At 41.7% G+C, this 15,516-nt stretch overlaps 1 protein-coding gene across 34 annotated transcripts in view; it reads right to left on the bottom strand.

Annotated features, from left to right (window-relative positions):
* The window catches only part of CACNA1C (calcium voltage-gated channel subunit alpha1 C), a 488,413-nt gene that overhangs the window by 51,660 nt on the left and 421,237 nt on the right, over positions 1–15,516 (bottom strand). For 14 of the 34 annotated variants that reach the window (XM_071817753.1, XM_071817701.1, XM_071817747.1 and 11 more), the window contains exon 30: positions 4,654–4,737. The exons of 2 other annotated variants lie outside the window; for them this stretch is intronic. In XM_071817753.1, coding sequence (XP_071673854.1) covers positions 4,654–4,737 — 84 coding nt within the window. Of the gene's footprint in view, positions 1–4,653; positions 4,738–5,361; positions 5,446–15,516 lie in introns of all 34 variants that reach the window. 18 more of the 34 variants (XM_071817770.1, XM_071817650.1, XM_071817786.1 and 15 more) reach the window with 2 other exon arrangements.

Genomic DNA, 15,516 nt, shown 5'->3' with positions numbered 1-15,516 from the left:
CTAATGACAATGCTTTCTTAATGTAGGGAATAATAACAACCTCCAATATACTGATGGGAAGACTGAGGTATAGGGATCTAGTGAAAATCCAAGGAATACAACCCACAGGCCCTACCTCTCAGGCCCCATATATTACAGTCTTTTATCTTATTCCCCAAGAGTCATTCTTGGTCTTAGCACTTAAAGAGAGTTGACACATGGTAGATGTGGTGTCTGTCTTGGAAATTCTTTTTTTTAATAGCACATTTAAAATGTTTTCCTCTCCCTCTGTATTTATTTAAGAAGTAGCTTAACAGTGACCCAAAATAGGAACATTGAATATTTCCAGAAAATTTTGAAAAAAATCTTAATTTTCTGGCTAGGAAGCTAGTTTTGTAACACTTACTGAAAAGCAAATCTCTGAAAATGCAGATTAAAAGTAAGGGGATTTAAAAGTAAATTTGGCAGAAACTGTGCCACTCTCTGAAGTTCTCATACCCTCCAGATTTTAAACTGCCCTGTGCCCCTTGCACTTATTCAGTGGTGTGAGATTCATGTCCATATGTCTGTGGAGATGGTTGAGGGGACCTGCGAGATGTTCCCAAGTTACAGTAAGCAAGTGGACCTAATGTGATGCATTTGGATTTACCAGTTGTTGTATCTCAACGCCACGGAGGTGTTTTAAGCGGAGGTTTCCCAAAGTAATGCTGAAATGCTGAAAGTAACCTAGGGGCCAACCTCATGAGTACATGCCTTCTCACTACTTTTGAATGCACAGTGATGCTAACAAAAATATGCTGAACTTGACATGCAAGTGTCCACTCACCCACAGGCATGCAGATTAACATGGCTGCATACAGGAAACTCTCACATATAAACACCCACCCATAAGCAGCTCAAACTTGCACAATAAGGTACCCACATTGGCTCAGAAAACATGTTCGTAGACTCAGTTACATGCACAACCACCCATGTGTCTCCATCAACAACCATTCACAACACAGATATGTATGAAATATGTATGCGTCCATACACACTCTCTTTCCTCCACACAGGGATTCATGTCTGTACATTCTCCCATGGATTTGTAGCCAATACGCAAGTGTCCAAACATGTTCAAGAACATATACTACAATCAATGGACCGCACACACAAAAGCCCACCCATGCACGCTCACATCTATCTTAACGAAGGTTTTGGTCTGGGAAATTCCTTTTCAAGAAACAAAAATAATTGTCCAAAGGAAAAAAACAGAGCACGGGGAACTGCACAAATGAACACAAGCACATACCTACACGCACAGAGTGGAGCCCGTCAGTCAGGGTTCCCACCACAACTATGGCTATTGCAGCCACTTGTTGAGTGTGCTTCCCCTGAGTGCCAGCGTGTGGTGAACCTCACAGAGATTTCAGGCTTACATGTCTATGGCCACATGTCCAACTAACCTGTGCCAGGTGTCTCCAGATTCCCTAATTGACCACAATGACAACTGTCCCTTAGCCCCAAGAGCAGCACCTTCCAAGACCCTACCACAAACGTTCTTCAGCTTCTAAGGAGTTGGGCAGAAACATCTTACCTGCACCTGACCAGGCTAAACATCTCCAAGTATTGGAGTTTATTGGCATTTTAGGGTTTATTTCTTCTTTCTTTTTCAGACTTCAGGTCTCTTGGAACAAGACAAGACAGTGTACAGAAACACAAGGCAGGGTTTGTTCAAACCCACAAACAGCAAGAAAGCAACAAGCTCCTGAGGAGAAAGGGAGAAGTGTATCTGACAAACTGCCTCACACTGCTTGGGAAGGTGACAACTGTCCATCCAAGATGGGCTGCTATTTCCAAAGCCCATCTGCTACAGATGTAATGTATCAAGTGCTGCTAGCAGGAAGGGAATCTGACAGGACAAACCAACATACAAAACATTCTCTTATTCAATAAGGGTTATAAGTGCAAAGGGATTTCAGAACATTTCAGAACAAACTCCATTCATAGCTGCTGCTCATTTACCAGTGCATGAAAAGATTGTGCAAGTTTTTAGTAACAAACATTAGGAAACTAGTAGCAAAGTACTTGCCTAGATAAAAAGAGAAGATTTAAACATGCCAGGTAACAAAAAGATGTGTGCAGAAATCTGTAAAAACTGTATAGAAGGAAAGGATTCTTTAGAGGAAACAGAGGGACCATCACGAAACGCTGTTCATAACCCTGACTAAAACATTCAGGGTTGCTCCTGCTGCCTCCTCAACTAAGAAAGGTGATGGCTGTTTGGGCAGAGGCATGCCCTCATTTTTCATAGACTTCTGCAACCAAAAACTGGCTTCTGGGCCTTGGCCAACAAAAACTTAAATTTAGACAGGGAATGGAAAGGAGAGGGAGCCTTGTCAGCAGTAATTAAACATGCCAGTATGGATAGCCCTGGAGACTGAAGATCTGAACGCAGCACAATTAACAGCAGCGTGACCTTCTCGACAACATGCTGAGAACGAATGCGATTTATCCTGCTTAAATTTAGCATCTGAGAGCTGGGTGTCTAGACAAACCTAACAAACCTAGACACTCTCCGGTCACTGGATGGGCACCTCCAAAGAGCAATTCATTTCCCCTGTCAGAGATGTGCACAGAGAGGCATCAGTTGGTATGGGGAGCGATTCATTTCTTTCCACTAAGAGAAAGCCTGAGTGACTATCTGTCTTCCTCTTAGATGACTAAAGTTAATAAGATGTATATTAAAGTGTCTTAAACCATGATGTAAAAAGTTCTTTAATTTATAAGAAATTACTGTGAATTTCTTCAAAAGGATCCATTAGATTTTTCTCTCCAGTACAGGGTTTCTGACTATGATAGACCTCCAGATATTAATCAAAACTCAAGAATGCTTGAAAGACTTTTGTATGGATTCAAACACATCAGTCAGAAAAGTCTTGTTGATGTTTAGTGTAATTCACCTCCAGTTAACTGTACTTATTTCCTCAATTACCATGTACAGTTCTGCCTCTAAGGAGGGGAATTTAACTTTTGCACAATCTGAAGGCTATTGCCAGGTTCCCCATTTGGTTTCCTTCCGACAAGGGTGGCATAAAAAAGGTTTTCACTTCATTCTTTAAAATTATCAACTTCAGCCTGCTGATCACTGTAGCCTTCCTCTACAAAGTCAGCTCAATCCGAATATCTCTCTAGTAAAAGTGTAACCAAAATGGTTTACCACATTCTAGGGTAAATTCTAGCAAACAATTTTTTTGTGTCCAGAAAGCAGGACATTCAAGAGATGTAAAATAAAAGTTCAATTTTTGTTAGAAACTGTTTTCCATTCTCTCAAAAACCAAAGAAAATGGGCTAGTATAAAATATTTCATTTATTCTAAATTAAAATATTGCAACATGGACGAATGTCCCTGTTTCAGAATTAAAAAAAAAAAAAAAAAGAAGGAGTTGAACAGAAATTAAAATAGAACCGTGATATGAAAATGTTTTGTTTGGAAAGTTCAAAGTAAGGCATTTTGATTTTTTTCAAAATATTGCCTACATTTTTTCCTAAACACAGCACTGAGTGAAAACTATGCTGTCACTTTTCTGCTTGCTCTACAGTACACAACAATACCAAGCTGGAATGTTTATTGAATAGCCACATAATTTTCCAAATTCATTATTCATGTGCTCTTTGTTAACATATTTACAGGGGTTTTCTTTCAATCTTTCTGTTTTCTTGGTCTCACTAAGCTGCATTTTGTAGTGCAATTTTTGGCCATGCTCAGAAACTCAGTGGGTCCTTCGTAGTCTTTCTTTTGGGAATCCGTGTGCTTCCTGCCTGTCCTTTGGCTCTTTATCCTGTAATTCTATATCCATACACCTCTAAAAAAAGACAGAGGAAAAAGTTTGTCTGAAGTGATTTATTCCTTGAACACCAGCTGCTCATTTCAGTCTCGGTGGCTCATTCAATCCTCTACCTGTCTGCTGAGATGGGCACTAGTGGGGCCAATCAATGTCAATTGTGCTGGTGGGATTTGTAAGATGGAGCAACCTTGGTTGCAAACCCAAATAACTGGGTTGAAACTCTGGCGCTTTGTTTTTCTTGGGGCTTTTTGTTTTGTTTTCATTTGATCTACATTTTTTTTTTTTTTCAAATTAGAAGCTAAACATTAGGAGCAGGTTCCTCTGAACAGAGATGATTTGGTCTTTATATCTTTTGGAGGAAGCCTGAGTGAGGAGGCACAGGAAGGATTCCTGGTTTGGTTCCCGCAGTTCCACCTCGAAAGAACTGACCTTTAGATCTCTGTGGGGTGGAGAGTACTGAACTGCCATGGGAAGCAAAGCATAACACTGGGTAGGCCAAAGTGCTGGCCTGGAACTATTCTAGCAGCTTCCCATGGTACAAATAGCTTTTTCACTTGCACTCCACATTTCCCATCACTTTTCCTGCTATACAGTTTAATTCATGCCAGGCGGATTATGAAGGGAAGAAAATGATGCAACAGTCAAAAAGTCCTTTAAGTCGTTCCAAAAATTAGAATAAAAAGAAAACAAAACAAATCAAAAGAGAGAACTTAAAAACTAAATGAAAAGCTCTGAAAACAAACTCAAAAGAAAGGAGGAAGGGGGAGGAGGGAAAAAATAAAAGAACCCGGGAAAGACAAATGAATGTTAGAGCAGGCACGATCATGGACAGACGCCAGCTACTTACGTTCACCTCGGTGATTGCTATATCAACAATGCTACCCACAACAATCAAGGCGTCAAATGTATTCCATGCATCACAGAAATAGTGCTGCATGTGGCAGAGAAGCCAAGGAAAGAGAGAGAGAGAAAGGAAGAGAAAGAAAGAATGAGAGAGAGGAGGGAGAGAGAGAGTGAAAGGGAGAAAAGAGGGAAAAAAGTAAAAAGTAAAATAAAATAAAACAAAAAATCAAAACAAAACAAAACAAAGCATGAAAGAGGGAGAGAAGAGGAAAAAAATAAGAAAAGAAAGAGGTTACGTGGGCATATTAAATAGTCTCTTACCACTCTACAGTATTGGTTGCTCAAAACCTCTGTAACGTTTCACATGATGGAGGGTATCAACAAAAGCCTGGTTAGTCAAAAAGTTACACTCAAGCATGTCTACCTTTTGGAGGGAAAAAAAGCACACACACCCCAAACTCTGTGCGCTTTCACCAGTCACAGCCTTGGGGCGAGCTATGACAAGTGAAAAAGAAGGAGGCATTTTCCCCCCCTCCTTTTTTTTTCCCTGGGAGAAGGAGAAGGACGACGGCAAGTTCAATAAAAGCATGACTAAAGGGAAAAAAATCAGAAAAAAAAAAAAGAAAGAGAGAGAAAGAAAGTGAGAAAGAGAGAAGGAACAGCAGAGGAGGAGGAGGTGGTGGTATCCTGGGGAGGGTAGAGTAATACTCACATTAGTTTCACTGAGAATGACGTCTATAATGCTGCCAATTACGATGAGGAAGTCAAAAACATTCCAAGGATCACTAAAGTAACCCTACATAAGGAAGGGGCAGGCAGGATGGGGATTAAAAAGGAATGTTAGACAGACAAAAACAGTTCAAAATTACCATTAGAATTACTGCCCTGATACCTCAAGAGGTTTTCCTCTTAAGTCTCCTTGTTGTGTCTCAAGATGTAGCCTAGTCCTGGGATCCCTGACTTGTGTGAGCAGACCCTAACCAGCTAACGTGGTCCCAGAGCAGCCAGACCTCCCCTCTGAATCTGGGACGGGGGGGTGAAGAGAAGGATCACGCTGAGCGTGGCTTCTGACAGGAGTAGGGGCTTCCAGGACAAGCTCCTCCAGACATTTCCAATTCCTAGCAACATAGCACCCTTCCCCACTTAGCTTAGATTTGACTGGGGGAAGGGTTCTCTCTCAAAACTGCTGTGCTTCTGTTGGTGTGGATATCAACCCCCCGGTCCATGTTCCAGATGTAATGCTCTGTGCTGGTGCTGGGAACAGCTGGCTGCTGCGTCACGATGGAGCAGAGGGCACAGTCAAACTGCAGATGTGCTATTTAAACCTCACTGTTTTTCACCTTTATCCTTACCCAGTCACAATGAGTATTACAACAGTCAGCAGCCTAAGAGGTTCTATTACTAATGCCTTAGCTCCTGTCTTAAAACTGCAGAGCAGGACTGGTGTGTTCGTTACTCTGAAGGCATGTCTGCACCACAAAATGAACGTATGAACGTAGCATGTGCTGGTGCTTCCCACCAAGAAGGAGTAAGAACGAGAGTGAAGTTGGCTTTAGCATGTGCTCAGGGAGAGGCCTGTTGCTCACTTAGGCTAAAGATTGTGCCATAGCATCACTGCAACACCAGCTGTCTAGAACAAGCTATGGTAGATCCACTAGCATGTGCTAAACTCATACGTTCACTTTGCTGTGCAGAATTACTTCAGGGGCTATCTCAAACATCTCATTGTCTTCAGCAGGGCTCAGGAGATGCTAATCAATACTGCCTGCTGTCCCCATCCTGCATGATTTTTGGCTGGAGGGACTGTAAGGATACAGGACCCTTTTGGAAAAAGTCCTGTTCAGCCCAGGAGGTGAGCTTCCGTATGCAATCTTCCTGCTCAAGTCAATGTCATGAGTAAAGTACTTATTTTGGCTCATGCAACACCTGTGCCAACTTCTTCCCCTTGTTCTGCAGTCCTAAAAGGAGGCGAGCATACGAAATTCTCCGTACTCCTTTTGTATGTTTGGTTTTGTGAGCATGGGCTAATCTGACCTCCCTGTTTCCCAGCTGCAACATGTCTCCAGTGAGACTGAACCCAAGTTGCAATGTGACTGCTATTCTTAGCCAGAGAGTCAGGTCATGGGTAAAGTGTGAGTCTGTGTTCCCAGGCAGTGCTGCAGAAAGCAAAAAGAAGAAAAGAAAAAAAAAAGAATTTAAAATCCCAGCACTGGCACTGCACAAGCCAGGCTTGGGAACCTGAAATTACTGTGGGTTCAGCCATCACATGGAGCAGGCGCTGGTAAAAATGCTGAATCACTGCCTCCAGAATGCTTTGAGACTCACAGTTGTAAACTGCATTATGTTTGGGGCAGATTAAAAAAAAAGAGATGAAGCAGAGAAAGCCACTGTCTAGCTGGTTGCACACCAGTGAAGGGAGCTGGTGAAGTGGACTTCGAAATCTTCTTCTCAAAAGTAGAAAAAAACCCAACCTTTATTCTGCAGCCTGAAATAGGCAACCCTTAGCAGATCTACACTGGGAGGAAAAATAATCTCATAGCTACACAATTAGCTACAACAGGGAGGAAGGAAACAGGAGCAAAAGCAAATTCAGAGAATATTATTATTCAGCGTCCAGCCTAGAAAATACACAGCAAATATTAGAATGAATTCAGTGGTGATGTCCAGCGTTAGCAACCAGATGGACCTGGAATAAAACTGTAATTAGACTTCACCAAGAGGAAGGGGAGGGAGAGAACAGCAGATTAAATTGTAGAGGCAAACACATTTTGAATAAATAAAGGACAGACACAGATCATACAGAGTTGCAAAAAGTGCCTTTGCAGCCTGATGCGACCTTGGCAGAGAGTACACTCGCAGGATCAAAGAGAACAGAGTAGAAGACAACAGACCCAATCCTCCTGCCCCAGTTCATGTGCACAGTCCTGCTGAAGGCAATGGCACTGCTCACATGCCAGATGAACACATGCATTCAATAGCATGGCTATCTTCCATTTCCTTCTCAAATTGCATAGTTTAGGATCTATTAAGTATTTTAGTAGGAACCCAAACAAGCCTCCAAAAAAACACCAAAAAAGGAGTTTGCTTTTGGGCAGCTGCAAGGCTGAAGATCCAAAAAAATGTTGTTCAGGTTTTGCCCATGAAAATGATGACTATTTTTAAATCTCTGATGATGGATAGGTGGTTGTTTACTATGATTGGCATCATACTGCAAGAACGTTTTTGGTGTAACCAAATGCACAATTTCTTTTTACTGAGCAACTCCAGACATAAAGTCCAAAGTTATTACTGTTGGTAAAACAGCATTTTCTTTTGGTACAAAATCTGGGCGAAAACTGATGTCAGTGAATTAACCTTTGCTCCCTGTTGCAGTAATGTAACCTCACTGGAAGCAAGGACACTGCACTGACACAGTTGACACATCTCAGGAGAGACTTAGGCCTGGAAAGAAAAGGACCCTTTTTCATTGCTATCACAAATTGCTGCTTTGGACCTTTGTGACACCACAGCATATCTGGAGTCACTCTCCTAACTTCTGGGGAGTTGCTTGGCTCTGCTGAGTCTTATCAGCCAGCTCCTTGCTTGAAAGTCATGAGCTGCCCTGCTCTTGGATCACAGAAAGAGCATTATCAGGATACGTTATTGTGTGGCTGTAAGGTGGACTCAGAGGGCTCTTCTCTTCCTCCGGTAGCTCTTAGATGAGTGATAGAGAGGAAGCATGGATATGAATGCAGTTTTACTCAACCCCACATCCAATATGCCAATGTTGGATTAAGGAAACACATGAACTTAAAAACCTTCCTTTCCTCCTCACCTGCTCCCTCTGTCTTTCAAACAGAAGGGTGAAAAACAGGAAGATATTATTCACAGTAAGTGAGCTCAAAGAGAACAGAGAACATGAATGCTTCATTTGTGTGAGAGGTAATGGAATCCTTCCTTAAAAAGCCACCCTCCTTAGAAACATTTACCTACAAACAGCCATGTTGTCACTAAGCTTTGAATCAGACCTCATAATCTTGTCAGGAGTTATGAGTACGTACTGGGAGTGAACTACACCCCTTGGGGACTCGCCTCTTGCGACCTCAAGTACCTCTTCAAGCCACATTCCTCACTGGAGTGTACCAGGGTGGCTAATGAAAGACAAGCTGAATGAAGGAAGGGCCTTCACTCTAATAAAGAGGTTGTATTTCCAAACTATTTTTCCCACCAGAAAGTTCTGTATACTTTTCCCAAGGGGGTGGAGGTCTGACTGGAAATGAATTGATGGCACTGTTTGTTTTTGCAGTACAGGAATTTAGAGTGTAATACCATATTTTACCCTTAAAGGGAGACTTTGACCCTGATTCAGCTGTATAACTACGTGTCACATAATGGCAGCCTCAGGGGCTTACTGGGCAATGGTAGTCACCCTCTCTTGTGGGATGTCTTTGGAGATCCATGAAGCTTTTGGGGAGAAAGGAGGACAGAAAGAGACCAGGAGGATTGGATTGAATATTCAAGAAGCACGAAATAGTCCCACCATTAAGAGCACATTTTTTCCCCATTTTTTTATTTCCCCAAAGGTAGCAAAGGATAGTGTATCATCACATGATCAATAAGTTAATGAAAGGCTGAGCATAAATATGCAGTAGCTGACTGGAATGGAATCTCATTTGTTCAGGGAAGCAGACACTGTAGCATTTCAGAATGAGTAAATGCCAATAATTTGTAGGTTTCCTAGTTGTTGAGATTAATTATCAAAGAAGCTGGGGTTTGTTTTGGTACCCATGGAGCCACTGAAACCCCTGGGGAACATTTCTTTTAGATTTTGTGAATATAAGATCCTAAAAGCAGCATCTAAGAAGCCTCATTAACAGCAAGGAAAATTGTCTGAGCTCAGAGTTACCTGGGGCTCACAGTAAGAATGTGTTGTGGCTGGAGAGCTATGGATCTACGCTGAAGCACAGAAATCCTCAGGGGAAGGGTGTTGTTGAGTCATGGTACCAGCTGGGTTTTGAGCATCCAGCCCTGTGGGAGCTGCAGGGTCACTTGTGTGTTGCTTGAGGTGCAGTTATTTATCTGCTTAGTCCCAGGTTTTCATTTTTAGCTCTTATAAAATAGCTGGCAAAAATTACAAACTCGTCTGAGAGAAAAGCCTCTAAAGAGAAGAGCACAGCAAGGGTCAAGGCTATTAAGTGGGTGGGATATGAAGGTCGATTAGATGGTCTCCAGTAGAAGAAGATACTGCAATGTCATAGGAGGAAAGGGAAAGACATGCATGCACACATGTATGTATGTATGCGTGAATACAGAAATGATGAATCAAGGAGGAGAAAATAAGACATATCGATAACTACACAGTCTAAAAGGAAAGCAAACTACAGAAGAACCTTGCTAGTACTTATCTGAAATAAACCTGCATGTCAAAACAACAAAAAAGAAGCACCAACCTTAGTCAGCTGGAAAGAGTATATAGGAAGAAGAGAAAGGAGCTGATACTCTGATATTCAGTGTGATTTCTTAGCAAAAATTGCCTGCTGATTGTAAAGGGCACCAAAGCAGATTTTGTTGGGGATTTGCAAAATGAGATGAGCTACTAGTTTGGTTGATAGTTGCTTAGTATGTGAATTCACTTCTGAAAATGCTGCAGGCTATTTGGAGCTGTAAGAGTCAGTTCTCAGACTTCTTTAAAAGAGGCTTTCCCTGAAAGTATTTTTGCAAAAGAGACAGTTTCATTGGAAAACAGTATTGAATAAAATGACATTTACACAGTACTGTGACTCTTAGCATACCTTCTCACAGCAGATTTGAGCGATTTGCCTGTATCCTGAGCAACCTTACAAAGCTACAATAGTTCCTGACACCAAATGTAGATACGTGTCAGATGCAAATTCTGTCATGCTAAGATATCATTTAGCCATAACAGCAATCAGGGAAATTAACAGACCCTAACAGAGAAGGAATAAAGTGGAGGATGCAGCTGCTTGGAGCTCCTGACAAGCTGCAGGAAAACAGCATCTATTTGCATACTATCTATCAGCTCTCACCCATTGATGGATTGATTCTGAGACACAGACTCCCTGCTGTTCACCTACCAGTCTCTGTAATGAGTCACTGCTGCATGGAATTGTATAAGGCTCCCCTGTCCTCCATCAAATCTCTCTGCAGACCGGGAGTGAGGAGAGACTCCCCAGACTGTTCCCAAAGGTCTGGTCACTTCCACAGAAGGCTCCCACCTCTCTTTGCTTGTTCCGTAAGAAAACAAGACCAACTTGTAGACCAAGATAGGTGCTCAATAATTTTGACATTTTCCTTTACCCTCTCTCACTCTGCTTCACGCTTCCTCTCACAATGAGGATGTTGGTGAAAGCAGAGTGGTGTCCCTTGGGGTCCGAGGGCCTAACTGGAACATACTGGACACTCTGCTTGACAGAAACAAAGGAACTGGAGGACTTTAATGGCTCTGTGATTTGGAAAAAATACCCCAAATGTTTATTTCTAAGTCACTGGTATAAAACTGAGGTAGCTTGATAACTGAGGTTAAAAGTGACAACCCTCTGATTATTGTTTGAGATCCTGTAGGTCCTAAAGCAAACTACGGGTTTCACCTGTGCTTCTAGTGGACAAATACCTCCATCATAGGAAAAAAGAGAAAAAAAAAAAAAACCAACCCACTGCCTGAACCAAGGTCCTCAAGCCAACATTTGATAGACTTAAACATTTACAGAGAACGGAACTATGTAACCTTTTGTGTCACAACAGACCCTTTTTTATGCTCTCCACGCCCACTGATAATAGACAATGTCGTGGAGACAACCTAGAAAAGTCTTCATCGTACCTGTTCTGTGAACTGAGAATTCCCATTTCCAGATCTTGCAACCAGAACTGTATTTTCCAGATTGTCTTGTGAGCCCCTCCATACCTACCTACATGGTGGTACAGTTATTTTACACCTTGTTGTATTTCATTTACTGTATAGTGGCTGGTAGTCCACAAGCGCTCAGCCATGTGGAAGGCTTGAAGTGCAATGTTATGGCCCCAGGTCCTCCAAAGACTGGGAAAGAGGCATGGAAAGGCAATGTGGAAGCATTTATTGTGGAAGCATCTCTTAGGAGTGGCAAAGATTGCGTTTCTAAGTAACACACTGAGAAGGCCTGAGGAAATTATAAGAGTAAAACATGCTGAAACTGGATGATTTGACTAGCTGACCCTGGTGTCATTTTTGGCCTGGATTCCTCTTAGCTGCCTTTGAAGGGAGGGTAATGCCTGAGGTGTCCTTGATAGAAGTGCATGAAAATGGAGGCAGAGTAACAGAAAGCTCTCTTATATGCTGTCCACCTAGAAAAATAAGATAAACATTTTTTACTTTCCTACATGTATGTCGTGGCAAAGTGATACCCTGTGAGCAGTTTGCCCCTTTTTGTCATGAGCAGTAATTACATTGCAATCATCTAACAATTACTGTCCTGCGGTCAGAAACCAGACTTGTTCTCAGCAAAGAGAAACGAAATCAACACCAGTTTTACCAGAAAAACTGAAAAGTGAATGTGATAGCTTGCTATGTCTGAACAGATAATTTATCAGAAAATGCATTCTGTGAGAATTTTGCTGTCAAATTCCATTAGGAAGAAGCTGCAAATGCTCAAAGACTTGCAAGGTCTAGAAAAAGCAGGTCTTGATGAGAGCCAACAAATAACTCTTGAAGGCAAAAAACCAAACCAGCAAGATGAAACAGTTCTATGAAAGGAGCAAAAAGATGGGGTTTGCTGTTAAGGATTATACAGTTTGGTAAGCAGAAATGTTGGGTTGGACCAGATGACCTCCAGAGGTCCCTTCCAACTCCAACCATTCTGTGAAATGCAGAAAACGAAAGTTTCCAAGGGCCTACAAAAGCCAGATGCATGACAGAGAAATCAGTTCTCTTAGACCTCAGCCAGGTGACCATTTGGCAGTGGAAATGTTCTTTCCTAACATAATGAACAGCCCTTAAAAGGGGCTGTATCACAGTCTCTTATCTAGTATCATTCTTATGTGAACAGAAGATTCACATCTGTGTAAACTTTTGACCCTTTAAAATAACCTCACATGATGTGATAGAGGGTTGGGATTTTTCTTCTGAGAGTGAGAGCAAGTCACTTTTCCCTGGAACTGTTCCCTTTGCAGGCTGCTGCTGACGCTGTCGGTGCCGTTGCGAATGAGACCCCAGTTCACCATCCCACTGGGCTTTTAACACTGTGTGAATAATTTTCTGTATTAAATAATTAAGTGTAATAGCTAATACAGTACTTCCCACACTGTTGCATTGTGCAGTCATATAATTATTTTTGATCATTTATAACGACATTAAAACCCCCAAGTGCCAGACTGAAAATAAATCTGTCACAATGTTGCAGTAATATGCAAATTCTCTGGTTACGTTTGCTGTCAAGGAACAGGTCCTCTCTCATTTAAGCTCTTATACAGCTTCTTTAATAGTTTTTTCTGTGTACTGAATTCCCTGTTGATCCTTCAGGAAGCTGTAGGATTGCATAGCTCTGGCTGATCAGTGTTAGAAATTTCACACATTCTATATGGTAATTAGATGATCTATTTGTGTGCAGAAAATTGCTGGTCTTGTCCTCCAGGAAGGAGAACATCCTGCATTTAAACAACAAATGTAACATGGGAAGAAGCAGATCAAATAAGCCTTTTTGTCCCTCACAAATTGCTTCCACTGCAATATGAAAGGACAAGTTTTTTTCACGAAGAGGGAAGTTTGTTCTGTATACTCATTTCATTCTTGGCCTCCTTTTGGGGGATACCAACAAAGGAACCAATCAAGAACCACTCTGTTCATGACTTTCTGCAACATATGTTTTCCATGAGGAAATGGGAGACCAGTATACTTTGTAGAGTATGTCAACCAATGTTCAGAAGGAAGACACTGATATTTCCTGACCCAAATTCAACTAGAGGTATGAGCTAGGATTTACTGCAAAGTTCCATTTCTCATCATCTGCCTAGTTTCTTCTGTTACATTCACCTACCAAATGTTTTTCACACTGCATGACTTGTTTACATGGAGTCACGCTATGCCATCTCAGAATATAAGCATATGCACAATAAGAAAACTTTAGTCTGGCACTACTTTCTTCTCCTTCAAAGTGTCAGGAACGGCCAGACTTCCCCTCCCACGCACGCTCAGGAACTGGTGAGGAGCTCAGTGAAATCTAGAAGTATCAAAGAGGATTCCCCATACTTTCATATGACAGAGGAGGCAGTTATTCACTTGCTGACTCCTCATTTGTGGAAATTGCCTCAACCTCATGCCTGAGAGTTCTGTTGCAAAATTTCTTTTGCTGTACTAATTGGAAGATCAATTGCATGAGTCTCTACGTATCAGGTGTACTGTTTAACTTCATGGGCCAGCGCTCAAGAACACCAGGATGTGGTTCCTCTTCCCTTTAATGTCACTGCCTTGTAACACGTCAGCAGCAGAGACTCCTGACTAGTTTTAGTTTCAGGCCTGGAATATCATACCAGCTGCTTTGGCCCTAGGCTAGTGAGATGTTATTCCATGTTCTGTGAGAAAGTCTCAATGCTGAGCTGCTGTGAGAATGCTGTGGCACAGACCGTGCTGCAAGAGTTTCAGTTACTTTCTTAGCCTCTCTGTTCTCTTCTTTCTCCTGGATGTACAGGGAGACAGAAATTCCGTCAGGAAAGCAGCATCCAGGGGCAAGTCTACTTGATGCCTCTGTTCTAACCCACTGATGGTTATAAAGGATGGGAATGACCTGATTGTTTACGTCCAGAATAATTATCCCAAGTATTTCTTCACATCAAAGTCACCCAAATATGCTACTTTGATATAGAGTACTTTTAATATTTACTTCTGCAGAAAGGGCTTATAAAAGATGCTCATTCTTCCTCCTAGACCTGTGGACGTGAAAAACCATATGGTCAAATCTCCACATGACATGCATGCTATGCAAAATGCATGAAACACCTGGGAGGCAAGTAGTCACAGTAAAGAGAAAGCAGAGGTGTGATTAATGAGGGATTAAGTTTTTGCTTTTCCCTTTTCTGGCATATTTCCAAAACCATCGAGCCTGATTCAGCAGTTCCTTGAGAGCCTTGGACTGCCTGCACCCATACAGCACAGTGTCTGGTCGTGTGCTACAGAGATGGCAGGGATTTCTGATCAGATGGCTGCTGGGCTTGTTGGAGGAGCTGAGATTAATTCCAGTTGGGCTACTGGCTGTACAGAAGATCTAGAGGAATATTCAATGCACTCAGACATCACCCAGGAAAAAATTTGGAGTGAAAAAGGGAAGCATTTCTGTGGAAACACACTGAAGCATTTTGCAACAGGGCTGAAATTAATCCGCAGAAGTAGGGTAATACATTGCACTTAACTTTTATTGCAAATTATTCTGATTAGACAGTACACAGGGAAACTCTGTGACTGAGATACTGATGTGTTTGTATATGGTGACCTGGGATGTCTGCCAGGGAACTTAAATAAAGTGAAGAAGCACAAAAAGATGTTAATTAGTTTAAAAGCCATCAGTTTTAATTTTCTAAAAATCCCTTTCCGTGTTTACATTTCCTTTCAATTCTGTTTCTGTTTTTCTTTTCCTTGCATCATTTTTTGTCCAATCATTTCTTCATTTTATTAATGCTTTCCTCTTTCAGGGTCTTCAGTTTATTTTTTCTTTTTCTTTCTGCTTTTAAGTGTATTCTGTCTGTCCTCACTCTTCATTATCTGGGTGTGGTTTTCTTCCCCTTCAGGTTTCATTTCTCTCTTTTCCCCCCAGACGTTGTTCTTCCAGTTTTTTTAGTTTCCTCTCATTTTTCAGTTCATACACTTTCTTCCCTATTTCTAGTTCTCTCCATGCTCACTATTTTT

Source organism: Patagioenas fasciata, chromosome 1, assembly GCF_037038585.1.
Source record: "Patagioenas fasciata isolate bPatFas1 chromosome 1, bPatFas1.hap1, whole genome shotgun sequence".
In the NCBI taxonomy this organism is placed as follows: Eukaryota; Metazoa; Chordata; class Aves; order Columbiformes; family Columbidae; genus Patagioenas; species Patagioenas fasciata.
The sequence above is the reverse complement of the archived record's forward strand: the minus strand, read 5'-3'. Positions and strand labels throughout refer to the sequence as shown.